Source organism: Lissotriton helveticus, chromosome 12, assembly GCF_964261635.1.
Source record: "Lissotriton helveticus chromosome 12, aLisHel1.1, whole genome shotgun sequence".
NCBI classification, from domain to species: domain Eukaryota; kingdom Metazoa; phylum Chordata; class Amphibia; order Caudata; family Salamandridae; genus Lissotriton; species Lissotriton helveticus.
In genome coordinates this window covers 450,253,515-450,271,203 of record NC_136073.1, presented here as the reverse complement: position 1 = coordinate 450,271,203, position 17,689 = coordinate 450,253,515, and the positions used below count along the sequence as shown (strand labels likewise).

General features: G+C 37.9%; 1 protein-coding gene across 1 annotated transcript in view; it reads right to left on the bottom strand.

Moving 5' to 3' along the window:
- Positions 1-4,726: 4,726 nt before the first annotated feature.
- The window catches only part of LOC144797740 (galanin receptor type 1-like), an 815,702-nt gene continuing 802,739 nt past the window's right edge, over positions 4,727-17,689 (bottom strand). Inside the window, exon 3 of the mRNA XM_078668483.1 lies at positions 4,727-7,008. Coding sequence (XP_078524609.1) covers positions 6,691-7,008 — 318 coding nt within the window. The 3' untranslated portion in view covers positions 4,727-6,690. The remainder of the gene's footprint in view (positions 7,009-17,689) is intronic.

The window sequence follows — 17,689 nt, the reverse complement described above, 5'->3', positions numbered from 1 at the left end:
CTCATGCTAATTGATTATTCTTTGAAATGTCACTCTAATATGCCTTTCCTCAATAAAATGCTGCTTAAATGCTAATAAAATAAAGCTAATTCAAAAATGCTCTTTCTTTGATCAATAAAGTAAATTAAATTAGATTTTGAAACGACAAGCTGGTCTTGTTTATTCATGTCTAGTTACCATCAGCTGATCCATTTACCTTAGTGACTTAATTAAAATGTTATTTGCACAAAAACCATGGTAAGAGTTGATAAACTGCAGATGTATATAAATGTGTAAATAGTTTGTGAATAGGTTCTGATTAATTAGGTCACATGATTCAGTTGCCCAAAATCTGTCCTCGTTAGTTAATGGGCCTTGTGAGTGATTTATGATTAATGGTGAGTATCATGGTGTTGGGTTGCGTTGCTGAGACAGATTTTCTATAGGGGCGCTGGATCACTTGCTATCCAAGACAGCTCTACTGTGCTTCTTTCTCACATAACCTAAAAACCCCTTATACATGGTTCAGAGTTCATAGTGCACAGTTGGTTTAAATGTTAAAATACAACTGTTGCTGTTCTTATTGTAATGTTCAGGTAACAGCGGTGTGCTGAATGGAAGCAGGAGGGGTATTGAACCGACATTTCAGGATCAAACTACCAGTGCTCCTTGTCTCAATAATGAAGCTTATACTGTTTGATTTCCTGCAGTGATCTTGTTATAGAATGACCTTCCAAGCTATCAACTCATTCCTGATCTGGAATGAGCTTCACAATATGTTAAACAATTTCCAATAACGGGCAAAAACTGTGATGCCAGCAGAGTTAAAACATAGTGACAAGGCCTCGATGCAGGGACGAGTTCCATACAGTAAAAACATGGGTTTCAGGAGGGTACGGCAGGCTAACCCAAATTCTGATCAACTGAGGAGTAGAGGTATAACCGTTTAATTTCATTTGACATTATTTCCTACTGGGTTTTATTTTAAGTCCTTAACTCTATTGATTGCTCAGGAATGGTGTTGCAGTATAAGTAGCTGGCCATTTGTGGTGCTGGATTACTTCAGCTCTGAGCTCAGGCAATTTAGTACTGTTTTCGGTCCCTTTCGGCTGTAGCAACTTTAGAAGTGCAGTTTGTGAATTGCAATTGACTTTGTGCTTTTGTACACGCCCCTCCATAAACCCCTCCCTGACCCTCCCTTAACCCTTCCTTACTTTGTCTGGTTAACACTCTTCTTTAGTAGTAAATATTCCCATTGTACCAGCCACTCCCCTCTGTGCCTCCCACATTTACTTCTGAAATGTATATTTACTTGTGCAGAGACTTCACACTGGGGGCGGTGGAGATCTTTACATAGAAAAAGACTGGAAAGGTGGAGGTGTAAGCTACTCATATAATAGGTTTGTGAATTGCATTTTGTAGTATGTTTTGCAGAACTTCAAAATGTATTACAAAATTAAGTTTGTGAATAGGCCCCTGTATATCACGACATAGCATGGATGCAGCAGAGCACTGTACAGTTGATGTGCAGACAGATATAAAAGAAAGAAAAATGAAAAATGTATTTAATAACATTAATATATTCCGAAATGAGAGTTGAACAGCACAAAGTCAAATTATTAAAAACATGCAGAAGTACAAGGAACTAGTCTGGACAGAGAAGCACTATCAGCATAATTCTAGAACATTCTGCTTAAAGTGAATGATTTTTAAGTTTTCATTGAATAGTTGATGATAGGGGGTGGTCAGATGGCTAGAGGTGGAGAGCTCTATATGTGAGGTGATGTGGCAAGGAACGACTGGCAGAGGGTTTGCAATTACCTTCACTTCTTTTTACTTCTCCTCGCACTCACACTTTGTCTTAAGATGTCACCTTCAAATGCACTGCATTATTTCTTTGCATCATATGTATCCCCGCCAACACTGATATTTTGCCACCTGACCAATCCGCCTATCTGCAATTCATAGTCCCCGCTGGAATACCTGTTCTCTTCGCAACGAAATCGCTCTTGGACTAGATTAACTAGCTTTTGAAAACTCAAAACATGGCACAGTGATAAACTTGTTGGGCAACTCAGATTCATTCGCACCACCCCCATTTCTAGGAAACTATATTGGCTGGAAGGTGGGTCAAGGATGATATTCACAACCAAAGCCACAATACATAAGATTCCATAGGGCTAAGCACAGACTGATGGCACCTACATCAAGACTTGCCTTGAAACGCTCAGGCCACATTACCGTTGAACTGAGAGTGTTTCACTGGTGGCTGGTCAAGCAGATGATTCAATTGAAAACATTTCCGACTCAAAGCACTGCACTGTCAAGCAAACTGTTTGCTCTCATGTCATCGGATTAGACACTGGTATGATGCGAACAGTTTGGGAAGATACTCCTTCATGAGCACATTACTTTTCCCATTCTCATTGTCTTCCATATAGATTCTCACTTCCGAAAGTACCATGTTGACCTGAAAATGTGTCTCTTCTGCAAAGTGTTAGAATCTGTGCCTTGTTAACATCAGCACCATTACCTTCTCGAAGACTGACAAACTAGCTTGATACCATCTACCTCACATCTATATCAATGTGAGTACCCTGAAAGTGTTTTTAGGTAGTACAGGTGCCAATAAAAACAAATAACATAAAAACAAAATTGAGAAATAAAAACCTGATGCCTCCTTGTACCTTCATCTGCCAGCTGTCTTCTTTCACTTCTTTCCCTCGCCTGCCCTTCCTTTAACCCATTCTATATCGGTACCACCACTATAATGATGCTCTGTGCATATCCGGTCTTTTCCTATCTCATTCCTAGCCTATGTTAAGCTCATCTGCCCTTCCAGCTTCTGTTGTCATTTCTCTCTCTCATTTATTAATAGGAACTGGAGAAGACAAAATAAATGTATGCATTCTGTCAATTTATGATTCCCTTATTTTTCAGTCCATTTTCCAATCTTTGTTCCATCCAGAAACTAGAACCCTAAAGTTACTCTCATAAACTATAATAGCTGTCCCCAAAATGTTTGATCATCTCAATCTGTCATTTACAAGGGACTTATGAATTTGGAAAATGTTTGGAGTGTACTCATGGCAAATGCATATTTAGTCACCAAGTCTTGTCACTCCACTATACTCCAGTATGATGTACTCTAATCTAGTCCATGGCACTCACAATTCTGTGTTGGAGTGGGTGTAGAAACCTAGGGTTACGCCTTAAGTAACTTTTGTTTGTTCATCTCTTGCTGCCTTTTCTCCACACTGGACCATCACCAAATAATTTCCATCACTTGAAAGCACAACGCAATTCTCACTGCCTGTTACGTGGAATATTTTCCACATTCTAAAAGAGGCTTCTTTGTTTCATTTTCATTTATTCCTGCTCTTCTTTCTTTGACTCTTCATTTGAGTTTTCTCATCTTGATTTGAGTTTCACATTAGCACCAATAACTCTACATTCCTCTCCCAGCAAATCCCATTGCACCATATCTGGTGACATTTTCCTTTCCCTGATCTCTGGTTCTGTCTCATCTGGCACAGGTGATGTATCGTTTAGCCATTCTCTATTCCATATACATTCAGGTGATGTTTCGTTTAGCCACTCTTGCTTCCATGTACATTTTTTTCAGACTCCGTCTAGCCTTTTACACTTTCCCCCAAGTTATGACAATCTGCACCTTCATTTGATTTTGTATGTTAATATATGTTGAGTATGCAGCATTATCTTTATTGTGTGCTCAATGATTTTACGAGTTTGCAAAATGATATTTTAATTACATACTCTAAAATGTATGTGTCCGTAAATGCATACGTGTGCCTAAGACATTTCAAAAAAACCCACATCTGACATGATAGCAGGAATTCAAAAATATATTGCTCATTACCCTATGCCTGCAATGCCATTGGACATCTGTGTACAAAATGGGCACCACAAACTTTGACTGAAACCTGTTTGAACATCAACTTTAACTTTGGACACAAATGGGTAATGCAACACAAGTAGACCATTCCACTACAGAACCTTTGACCCTTCTTGGGATAACATGATAGCTGGCATTTCTTAGACAGATGTGAGTTACAACACAATTTACAGACTTTTCTATTTACCTGTAAAGGTTAGGAAAAGTACCTTAAGAATAAAACCATCATTGACTCGGTCCTTTCCTAGCTAGCAAGAGAAGAGAAGTAGGTGATGAATACCAAATTCCTGTTAGATAAACTAGGGTTTCTAGTTGACTTCATGTAATTAAGACATGTTACAGTCCTAGGCTTTCCTTTTACAACCTAGTGCATTTTGGAAGTTGCAGTCTTAGTTCATCTTTATTAAAACCCTTAGACTAAGCTATCATATTGCAGTGGTTTGTTAGCCTCTAACTGGAACACGGTGTGCATCCCAGATGATATGGAGCCACCCAGTAAATTGATCTTAGTTGTTTACTTCTTTAAAACCTGAAATCCACGATGATTTGTGTGCTGCAACTTCCACAGATGTATGGTACCATATTGCGCTACTAACTTATGATATCCTTTTTTTCCATAAATACGTTAGATCTAGATAATCCCCGGCATGAAAAGCGTGAGCCACAAAAAGTGAACATGTGAATCATACAAAACGCTATGGTGATATGAGAAAGTGGCATTAATGATATTTCACATATGACATACACTGCTTTAATGAAAATTGTTACAACATATCCTTTACGAGTTTGTTGGTAATGATGACCTTAATAAATTGTTCTGAAGTTAGACAATTTTCTTTCTTTGTGTTTATTCTATCAAGTCATCAAAAGTAAATGTTTGGCTGAAGATGAAAACAGCGTAAGCCTGTTGTTAGACATTCCCTCACATTCACAAATACCTTTAGAAATAACAGTGAACATTGAGCTTAAAGTCAACATTGTCAAATAAAATGAGAACGCCTTCCTGCAAAGTTTGCTGAGGAGCCCTGAAAGGTTGACCAGGTTGGGCAATGTCACAGAACTACAAAGGCCCTGGTGAGCAGCAACCAGCAGAAGGATAAATCAGCACCACAGGAGGTTCAGCAGTCCATATTGTACCCTTCCTTAAACTCCAATAAACACCATGCCAACCCACCCTCTTATGAATATTATCAAAAATGTACACCTCATAATTGCAATAGGACAGTCCACAACTCACATCAGAAATATATTGTCAACGATGCTTATCTTTCTTGGCTCTGACGTTCTTGAAAAAAGTCATAACTAAACTGTGACTTTTACTGCTTTAAGTCTACTATTTATTTCAATGTAATGCTAATTAAGTAAGACGTTTGTTAATAACTCAATATAATCCATTTGAATTCAAATTTCTCGCCAAATCCTAAAACTGGTGTTGAGCAAATCAAAGACATCCCCATTTTTTTTACATTTTAAATGGCTTAAAGCTGAAGCTACTCCCCTTTGTTCTGTATCCTTAAGTCAGTGATAATTGACCTGCAAAATCAAAATGCCCCAAAACTTGAACACAGAGATTTAACATTTCCAACAACATATTAAGCTCACAGTTCAGATGAAAATATCTTCTGAATTTAACAACTATACAGTTTTTTTCTCAGAACAGCAAACAGTTGTACGTGAAGCAGATTGACAATAAAAATAATGGCGTAAAGGATTCTGGCAACACCTTTAAGCACTGTCTTTTTAGAGCCGTTTTGCAGGCTCTGTTCCACAGTCCCTCGTTGTTAATACTGATCTGAGGTTCTCCAGTCTTATGTGTTTTTTATTCCACTCTTGTGTTGTACAAGCCTCTGATGAAAATCAGCAGTCTTCCAAATCTGAAATGCTCACTTAAAATCCAGGCACCATGAAAAACACACGAGACACATCTACAGAGTAAGCATTTGTAAAAGCAATTACAATAGCAGCATCTAAAACATATAACAGTTAAAAAAGCTCTTGAATTAGGCTAGAGCTTTTTTATGTCAAATATAGACTCACACATATGATTTAGTGCCATGTTTTTAAGAGGTTAGTTATCCTCAGTGCACAATCCCCAAACCAAATCCTACTTGGATATTTATTTTGCAGTCCTTCAGAGTGCTCTCTAGAGTATTGATTGACCAATAAACAAATGTTGCTTATTCCACACAAAGACTATGCCATTGAAAGGTTCTACATGTTGAATTGTACCACAACACCTTGAGGGGGCCACTCTAGGAGGAATGTACAGGTGACAAGCTTAACAGACTTTAATGTATTTCATGTGCTCATGTCGTGGTGTTCTCCAACTCCCACATAATGTGATTGATACTTTTAGAGGTTTCACATTTTGCTTCCATTCAGAATGACTCATGATTATATTTTGCCATTCTTGATACTGTAACCATCAACTTCATTGTTTAATGGTACTGAACGTTTGATCGTCTAAGAGAACCATTGGACTAAGAAGAAAACTCTGAAGTTCCCACTTGATATCTGTCCTTTCCTGCATATATCCTGGGTTCCTTTGCACCCATAGTAGTAATCAGGAGACCAATGCTTCTACTGTTTCTGAAGTGTGTGAAATGTATCAGATTGTGTGCTGCAGGCCAGTTTTATATGGTCAGAGCCACAAATTGAGCTTCACCAACTTAATCAATGAACGATATGCATATCTCCAAACATGGTCCTGGTTGAACATTCCTCCTTCAATCCTCTGTTGAGATGAATAGAGCATTGCTTATTGAATTAGGTCTTGTTTCTTGTTTACGAGGAGTTCACACATTAGTTGTTGAGTGTGTCATTGAAAAGTTCTCCATGCGAATTCTTACCACTTTCTCCTCAGGGGGTGGTCGTAATAAGAATTTACAGGTGAAAACTTGGTGGCATGCCTTACGAAAGTTCTCCGAAAGAAAAGCATAGATGATCGGGTTGATGCACGAATTACCATAAGCTAGGCAGTGGGAGATAATGCGAAAGATAAACGAGGCATCATTCAGTGGGAACTCCCTGTACACTACCCATAAAGAGATGATGTGGTGTGGCATCCAGGATATCAAGAACACAGCAACCACAAGCAATACTGTCTGTGCCGTCTGGAAAAAAACACAAATAGCACAATAAATTAGTGTCTGTTTTGTTAGAAAAAATTAAACAGACTTTCAGTACAGAGCAAGCCATGACATTTAAAATTGTCTACCATTTAAACATTTCTGTGACTGAATACATCTGCTGCATGTACTTTTCTTGAATGCCCAGCAAATAGTTTCAAACAATAACCTTCAAAGGATGTTGCAACTAACAACATTAAATTGACTGCCATGAATACATTTACTCTGTGCATTGTAGGTTGCGAAGTTTACTCTTGAGTCGTTTACGTTCAAAATGTGGAGATGTGCTTCCTTAAGCTCAGATACATTTTGCAGTATAGACATTACGCCTTTTCTGTATTTATGTTTATGTTACACCAGTGAAATTAGACAATGAAATCATCTTGAGCAAGGGTACTAATACACATCTGTTATGACCACAGTGGATAGGTTAAACTGGTATGACCCAACTTAGGTTATGTTTTTCTGACTAATGGGTGTTCCTTGCATTTAACAATTGTAATAGCACATTACACAGTGCATCTGCATATATATCACGCATCAAACAGGCTTAGATTCTCCTTGCAAAGATGTTAGCACATAGGTAGAAAATATGAGATTCAGCTAGAAACAGCTTATTTGTATAGACATCCCATTGTTATCAATTGTTTAAAAATATACAGTGAGGAATACAGAACAAGTGTGGGCTTTGCTTCAGCCTCCTTCAAACATTTGCTTTCATTTGTGTTTCGTAGTTTGCCATTAGTTAGATGGGCTGTCTATCAATGTCAAGGCATTTTAAGGGTGGTCCCATTTGTGTTCAGATTAGGTTTTGGTGATGGTGAGTCACGTAATCCTTTTATTACATCACAGATGCAACATGAAACTGATATTCTTCTGGATTCCTTTCTAAAACATGGCCCAGAAATGGGTTTTCTAGACACCGTGGCACCAAAGACTAAGTCGATATGCCAACAAAAGACAGACAACCCGATGGACGGCAAGCACTCCACAACCCACTAAGCATTACTTGAGTGTGATGCGATCTGAGTAAAGATAAATCCTATTAGATATCACAGGATTAGTGAGGGAAACCCAAACCCTCTTTCATCATCATCATCATCATCATAAATCTTTGATTATTATTAAATAATCCTAAAAGCAAAAACAGGTAGAATAAATAAGTTCAAATTAACAAAAAAAAACATTTATTATAATTTAACACATAGGAATAGAAGAGAATTTCAATAATTAATTGAATTGTGTTGGACTGCATTTTTTAAAAAGCACCCCACCTCATAGCAGGCCATTGAATTACACAGAGTTTGCAGGAAATAAAATGCAGTTTTATACTTGAATTTGCCTTAATCAAAAGATATTGTTGTTTAATAGGTTCATCATATTGATAAAAGAAAACAAAATGTATATCTGAGGGCAGATTTCATCAAACAAAGGCTTTGTAAAATAGACGCTGAATCAAATTAATCCAGTGGGAAGAAAAGGCAGAAGCATCCCGTGCAGGTAACAGTGGTGGGGTGGGGTGGGGATGTGGGGGTAAAGTCGACAGATGACGTTGAGGTAAATAAAGTAAACAAAAAAGGAAACCACTTACCTTGCGTTCGCCGCATCACCGACTCGTGATGTGGCGAGCGCAAGGTAAGTGGTTTTATTATATTTTACCTCGTCGGCAGTCAACTCCCCCTCAACCCCACCCCACCACTCTTACCTGCATGGGCCACTCCTGAGAAAATGTAGATCCTAATCATACCCAGGTGAAATTTTGTCACAAGCGACACTTCCCAAAAGTTTTTAACCATGGTTAAATAGGGTTCTATGCCCTCACATGTTTGGGTGATGTCATAAAGTTACATTGTACCTTTCTCCATCGCCTTCCCCTCTCTATTAGCATAGGAGACCTCTAAAAAACTTTTTTTGCGCTTGTGGCTTCCACGTTGACAAAAAGCTCAGTGAAATGATACCAATCTGATCAGCAGATGGCTTTAGTTATGCTCTCAATATATTGCTGCCAGGGTATTTTATAGCCCTGGTCAACTGGTAAACAGTACAAAATGACATTTTGGTTGAAGCTAGCATACAGATTTCCCCATAAAGAAATCCAGCAAAGGGGCCAATTTAATATGGTACACTTTGTAAGTAAAACCCAGTTCCTCATTGAGGCAACAGTAGGGGCTTGACGGAGATAGACCTAGCAGGTGTCCATAGAAGCAGTTCTCTTCCTGCTGTAGTTTGGAACTCTTGCAATAATCCCATATAGCAGCTCAAGACTAGTAGACAATTGGGTTTATAAATTTCAAGGATAAATAAAGTGGGTTAACTCCCAATGTTCCTTGCCAAATCAAGCAGAGTGCTGATAGAGTGGTTACATTCAGGGGATCTGTTTGAGATACAATGGCGCCATGTGCTGTTGGAGTTATAGGTAACTCCCAAATAAGGAAAATAAGTAACCTTCAATATGTGCTTTCCTTTACTAGAGATAATCTAGTTTGGCAGGTTCGTGGAACACAGACCATATGATGAGTTTTCAAGATTTGGTCTTGAGATCCAAGTTGTCCATGAAAATAATAAAATTATCAATTAACCCTCAAAGGCCTTCCGGGGTACGTTAGAGTAAGACTGCATCAAGGAAGATGTACCACAGCTTGGTTTACTTAACCCAATCAAAGGCACTGCTGAGGTCCATAAATGAGAGAGAAAGTGTCCCCCTCTTAGCGATTGTATCTTTTTTAATCAACTAGTGTAAAATCAGACATTGCTGTTGTGTGCCAAGCCCCTCTTTGAACCCATATTGAGCCATGCCTATAGCATTCGTATTTTCTACCCAATCCTCAGGATTTTATGTCCCACTACTTTAACTACTGAATCTAGCAATGATATAGGCTGATAGCAGAGGGGATCCTGTATGTTTTCATTTTTGGTTACAGGTATGATTACTGTCGTCTGCCATGAGGTACGTATCCCAAAAGTAGCTGCTGAATTGAAAAAATGTGTGATTATTGGGGACCAGAAGTCAATGGTTTCCTTATACAAATCCATGGGAACCCCAACTAGGCCATTGGACTAATGTGTGGGACTAGCAGAGATGGCAGAAATAATTTCTGGTAGCTCAAACCCTATACTTTTTTATTTTAAAATCTATTTTTATTAACAAGAGCAAATTGGTCATTACAATACAAGGAGAAAATTGTCACTACAGCAGAGGTTCGTTTATGGATTCGAGTACATGTCTTTGTATTCGACACACACTGGAGAGGAGTCTGACAATGGCAGAAGAGTCAAGGCATTATTGGTTCATCAAGGGGGGGGGGAGGAGAGGAGGTTAACAAATATTACCACGCTACACATTCCATTTATCCCATATCACCATGCATTTGGGCGGGGGGGCAGCCCCATGCCACATAACGTGTTATTTCTCTGGGCATACTCCAGTCCATGTCCGCCATGCTGTAAGTGTAGGCAGCACAGTAGCTCCCCATAACCTGGCAATGTTTCTTTTGGCTACCATTTGGCCCAGTGTTGTCCAGAGTTTGCCCTTGCTGTTGAGGTCTGTGGGTTCCCACACTTATAATAGGCACCGCTTGGCTTCAGGTCGAATTTCCACACCCCAGACTGTACTCATCAAACCTTATGCTTAATGGAAATGGCGGAGATGTATCATGTGGGACAGCCTCACTGTCAGAACCAAATGAATATATCATTTTAAAATGCTTTACTGAGCTGGCAGATTTTGTATTAGTTTCCAACCCATTTGAATAGTTAAAATTATGTTTGCTCGAGGTACCTGTGTTCCAAAAACTACCAGTGTCATTGTCTTTAGAGACTTTTTCCAAACTGTCCCAGGTTTCCTCTTAATGGCTGCCTTCCTCTTCTTGAATTTAAATGTGTACTCTGTCCTTAATCTGACTATGAGGCCCTGGATTCACAGTTTACAGATAAGGGTGGAGCACAGCCAATGGTTCCCCTCTCTGCAATCTTCATTAAAGCAACTAAATTACGGGTTTCTATTGCTTTTGAGAACACATTGAAAGGTAGTTTTACGATAGAAGTAAATGGTAAACTATCCAAACCCTGATTACCAGAGGACCTGACTGCGGCAATGCACTCTATGCAGGAAACACCTATAAGGTCTTAAACAAGCTCTAAACCATTCAAAATGCTGCAGTGAGGCTCATCCTCAACCTATCTTGCCACACCCACATCACCCCATATCTCAGAGAACTCCACTGGCTCCCCATACACAAACACATCCGGTTCAAACTGCTCACACACACAAAGACAAATTCACTACCGAACACCGGACCTGCCTACCTCAACAGTTGCACCTACCTCCGAGGAACAACCTCTCAGCTGTACTCTTACGAGTATATATACCCCTCACCCACAAAGCCACAGCTGGAGGTTTCACCTTCTCCTACACCTCCCCAAAACATCAATCACATAATTTTAATATGTTGACTACACTGGTGAAAGCATCAGCAGTCAAATCTTTTAACAGATGCCTGTTAATCAGATTGAGATTGGCTCTAAATGGTTTAAACTAGCATGTATGAGAGATGATCAGCCTACTACCTTAACTCTAGTTTTCTACCTACAGTAAATAAACTCAGTACTGCTTTTTTTTTTTTTAATGAACGACTAGTACCAGTTGGTAGCTCACGTACGAGCTCATCAGGGTTATGATGGCTATAGCTGTGGGAGCTGCACCTGCAGAGTGAGCAAAAATACTAAGATACCTAAAGATAAAGCTTCTTTCAACATGGAAAGGCACACTCAAGAACACTAAGAGTCAAGGAATATATTCAATATCAATAGTAATGGTTCTAAAAAAAAGTAAATAGTGACAAAAAATACTTTTCAGAAGTGTGAATAATTAAAAATATTGTCACTGTGATTATATCATAAAGCTTCTGTATGTCGATATCTCCAACCACAACTTCCTCTAGGATAACTAAACTGACCTTAGCACAAAAGCGGTCTACTTTGACTTTCAAATATAGGTCACACCTGCATACTTCTTCTGAACAATAGAAAAAATGGTAAGGAATTCATCTGCATCTGTTATTCTCATCTGTAGGCAAGCAGATAAGCCCACATAGTGAAAGCTGGATGTGCCTTTCCCATAGCCTTCAGCTAAGCACAGCAATTACAGCTTTTTATGACCATCAAGCTCGAGTCCCTGATACGAAGTTCCTTTCTATGTCATCACACTCTATTCTAGGTTTATACCTCTTATCTGAACATTGTTGAACAATTTCAGAATAAACAAATAAGAACCTTGGCAAACTTTTACTTACATCCTGTGAAACCTTGTCTATTGTTTGAAAACAATAAATGATCATTGAAGTTATCAGCTTTTTGAAACTTTATTCATTATTTAAAAACAATCTTTGGAAAAGCAAATTCAGCGCATACAGAAAAACATGAATATATTCAAGCAAACTTAATTGTTGAGTTATTATGAATAACAACATAAATACATCTATATGTATATGTAAACTCTAAACCTAATTAACCAGCATATATAATTCGATTAGGGGGAATACCTTGAAGAAAAAATATATGGTTATTATAACAAAGCTCTTAATTGAGACTCAGCATGTGTTCTAAGATGTATTCACTTCGTTGATATGACAATAATTGAATTACTTATTTATGGCTTTTTTGTTTAGCGTGAGCAGGCTTTTTAGATTTTTTTACTTTGCTGTCTTGATAAGATGTTGTTAGATATACTTTTTTTGTTAAGCTTTCTTAAAAATGCAATAAAAATTAAAAATGCACTAAAAATGACAAATTTTTTCAAAAGCATCTAATTTGCAACATTTTGCTGCATATGCCTTTTAATTTCACCATGTGTATTGCAAACACCATATACCAACTCCTTTTCATTACATTTCTTTTAGGCTACAGTTTATTAACTCCGCTAATGCAGTCTGTTCAGCAAAAGTGCTCTACTTCCAACTTTCATATTGGTATAGTCGAAGATCTTTATTATGGGATTTCCTTACTAGGACTAATGAGAGCAACACACACAGTCACCCAGCTATTATCTAACATCCTAACAAAAATGTCAGACCGCTTGGGTTTGCCAATGCTTGTTAATAGAGTCTCAAACCATTAACCAGAATGTGTCTCTTGCCTAATGAGAACTGTGTTAACGTTTATAAGGAGAAAAGTGCACTAGTAAAACCATTTTGGATTTTTATATTGTTTTGCTACACTGTATTATTCTGTGGACTCAGTATGTGATTGATCTGAAACATTATATATGTATTGGTCTATGGCCCTGGACACATTACTTTTGTTTGATTTTTCACAAATTGTTTTGATGCATTGTAGTATTTTCCACCTTGATGTTATTGCCTGTTGCTTTATGTTTGTTTAAAAAAGTTTTGGCTTGAGTTGCCATTTGCTAATTTATCAAGAATGGAGCATGGCACAGGTACTGGGGTCATTCCTTTTAGTCACTGTAAGTGGTAGAGGGATGATGTGGCAAAACAAGGCTGTGTGGATTCCCCAAAAGTCAAAGGGATTCCCACTTTTCCTTCTTATGTTTCTGTGCAAGCTTAAAAAGTTGACAAGGGGCATGGAAGAGGAAAGCAAGGACTAGTGTAGCTGTTGAACTCCTGTCAGCAGTTTGGGAATGCAATCACCCCTGATATGTACTATGGACTTCGTGGGCTCTATCCTCCAAGCCATGTGATACTAGCTTCCTGACTTTCTCCCTTGCCCAATGGAGGATTGCTGACCCCTTAAAGGAGGTGCCCCTTCTCATGTCAGACTGCTCCTGCTGTGCTTTTGTTGTAGTGATTCAAGCATGTAGAGTGCAGACTTATGGAGTACACAGTGACCTTACAAGTCATGTAAGACGTGGGTAGCAGGGGAGTGCAGCAAGGAGAGTGATCAGCTGTGCGGACGTGGGGTTACTGTGAGGAATACCTATGGTCAGGTCAGAACAACACTGGGACTAGTCAGGATTGCTAATGTAGGCCCTTGTAGTTAAGCTGTTGCTAAGGAGGAAGAAAGGGTAGCACTGGATATTAGAAGAAAAGTCCTCATTAAGCAGTATAATCTGGGTTAGAAGTTCACTGGGGGGGTCGACCTGCTGACAGAAGTGTGCCATCAGGAGCAGAATGCACCACAACTATGCTAAGTGGTCCAGCAGGGAAGGGGATATTTTAATTGATAATTGTAACTTTTTGGGTGCATTTTTAAGTCTGCAGTAGGTGGCCTAGGTCCGGGGGCACCCGATGTCACAGATATATCTCCAGTGCATCCATACGTCCAACCAGGGACTCTGTTTGTCTTCATTCTATACACTGGATCTCAGCATGAGACCACACTGTATCAAAGGCTGGATCCTGTCCAGATGTGTAAACGTGGCTTATGATCCATGCTTCAGATCTATCAGGAGATAATGCTCCCTTTCACGCGGAGGGAGCCCCTACACCTCAGAAGATGTGTGATGCCTACAGGCCATTCTGACATTACACTCTCAGGATTTTCAACAGCTCTATATATCAGCCATTATGGGAGTGATCCAGCGGGCTATAGAAAATATATCATAAACAACGCTACCCAACTTCATAAACTATAAACAAAATTCTAAACTAAATATGGACCCATTTATAAACCTGATATATTTTGGGCCTACTGAATCAGGTGGTCAGAATAAATCTATATACACATTATCTACAAACTATATACATATTTATACATTTGCAGAAAGAATATTGTCATTAGAATAAAACCCAACCATTTAAACGACCACCATAGGCGACGTGATCTAGCTAATAGTAACCTACACTTCTGAATAACCAAGACCAGCTTGTTTGTCAAAAGTAAGATTTTATTTACTAATTTATGGTATATAAGTTGAAAGTTTTATGAATGAAATTTATTAGCAATAATGCAAGCATGATTATAATGAAATATGAGAAAATTACTATTTAAGCAAATGAAACAATTTTAAGGAAAATATATAAAGTTTAGCATTTCTAAAACCTAATTCCCTAACTGAGCTAAATAGATAGAAATTAAAGTAAAGTTCTTTGAGGATTCTTACGTGCTCCACGCAAAGTCCAGCAGCACATCACCCTCATCGGAAAGTCAGAAAGCAGCAGCCAGCCCATCCCTAAGGGCATGACTTTTTATACCTTTCTACGCTAACTAAACTAGCAAAGGAAAGTTTTCAGAAATCTTCGACGTCCCATTGGCTGAGAGTGACAAGTGACATGTCACCAAATTCTCGAAAAGTTCCATTAAATCATGTCTCATAAAGACCATTGTCTCTTCCACGTGAAGCCAGAAGCTTCCTGAGATTGCAACAAATGTATTAAGTCATTCTCGCAGCGTCCATAGACTTTCAATACAACTTCCGCGGATGCCAAGTTAAGGACTGACAAAATGTTCACTTTCGACCTTGGCCATGTCCGACAGAATGATGTCAGCTCATCAGTTTTTGCTTTGTGAATGCAGCTTCAATAAACGTTTTAATTCAGAATGGGCGTCTCGTGACTTTCTGCAGAATTATATGTCAGCTCTTTTTCTGCGGTTCAAATGACTAGGCCCAAAAGCAGGCAACTTATGTTTTCTAGTATAAAACAAACACAAGAAAAGTATTAATGTAAGAAATAAAGTAGATTCTGTATCCACCCCATGGTTTACTAATTAATTAACCCACCCGATTAATCAAAATGTTACCTAGCCATTGCAAACAAATAAAGCAGCGTTTATATCTACCAGTCTCCGTTTTTCCAAGAGACCCATATGCACCTAGAATAGTAGAAATGACATCACACAGACAAGGAAAAGCAAAACAAGCACATGCTTCTTTTAAGTTTGCAGCAATTAGTAATGACAAAAACGAGAACAATAAATTATTTTATTATTTTGCACGAACAAAAAGATGCAACATTTATGCACGTTTATGAGCACACATGTTAGTCCCCCCACGTGTAAAGTTTAATCTAAGTTGTATTAGCATAACATATCACAAATCATTAATATTATTATTCATGTTATGGAAATGTGACTTTGCGAGTTTAAACAAAATTTTGTTTTCTATCTCGCTCCATCAACTCCCTCATCTGGTGATTAACAAATCACCACACCAGCACTCAAAATTTTGGTAAATTAAAATTTTAAGAAATCGATTCAAATTCATTTGTATCAGTAAACCTAAAAGTCTGTTTCTGTATAATCTTTGCAATTAACATGACGCTCTCTATGTAACTCCTGTAATTCGATCTCCCTTTCTTCTTCTTTTCTGAGTTTATAGATTCTTTTCTTTTCTTTCAACTGTTTCTTTCTTTTATGTAACAAACAACCTAATTTGGTCAAAATAAAAATGAATACTATTATAATCAAAGGTGCCAGAATCTTGCCAAGAATTGAACTTCCGATATTATGAAACCAGTTTTTAATTGCTTGAAACCTTTTTGAAAGTTTCCCTGTAAAATCTTCTTCTTCTAAAGGAATTATCTCTGAATGCATTTGTGTAATATTCTTAATATACATTTCAATATTCTTACTTTCATCAGGTATATATGTACAGCAATGTTGGACATGTAAAATGCCACAGACTCCTCCCTCTTTTGCTAGGAGTATGTCTAAAGCAAGTCGGTCTTGAATTACCATAGATCTAATTGCAATAACTTCAACATTCACTAATTGAAATCCATCAGCAGTGTCAGTTGATAATCTATCAACTATAGTGGACAATTTTCTAATTCTCCCAGCATTTAGGGTTATACCAACAAAAGGTATTACAGCTTGAAAAATATCTCCCAGAACTTCGGTAAAAGTTTCTCTTTTAGCTCTATTTACATAATTATGAATTTTAAACAATCCTTCTGAATCTCTGTCAACATGAAACACTTTAGGAAAAACAATTCCCACATAACAAGTTCCATACCAATGGTCTGGAAGGTTGTAGTAGGCTTTGTCACCACAAACAAAATAAATCCCAGGAAAGATAGGATCTTTTCCACCTTTAAATCCCCAACCTCCCATAATCTGATAAGTATCTTCACAGTTACTTGCACCTACAAAATAATTATCAAAAAGTGTATTATCTCTTCTAATGCAAAGTTTTCCACTAACTGGTTTGTCTATGTGAATTGCAATATTTTCAAGCATTTTGCCATTTAATTTCTCATCCTCTTTTTGCCAGAAGGCTGACTTAGTCTGCTTGACTAATTCATTTCTCTTATAAATTGCTCTTCTCTCCTCAACCATATTCAAAAATTTCTTTCCTTCAGCACTTAATTTACATGTTAGATTATTCTTGTAAGCATACTCATATGTGAGTTCGTTAGTAACAAGGAAATATTCTCTCATTTGTTTTGCTTTCTTATGCTTATTTAAAGCATTATCAATCTTAACATTAGCAAAAATGTCATCATAATTTGAATAGTAATATTCTAAACGACCAGTTTGATAAAATAAACTAGTTAATACACTACATGTTACAGCATAAGTGAGAGGAAGCATATTATATGTTACTCCCTCAGAAACAGAAGCAGGTAACTTAACACAGACATAGCAGTCTTTTGCATCCATTACCTTTACATATTCACTCAATAGCTTTGTGAATGTATTACTTGAAAAATCACCTATTGATTTATCTTGATGAATGTTAGGCTGATGATCAATAACTTTTGCAGATGTA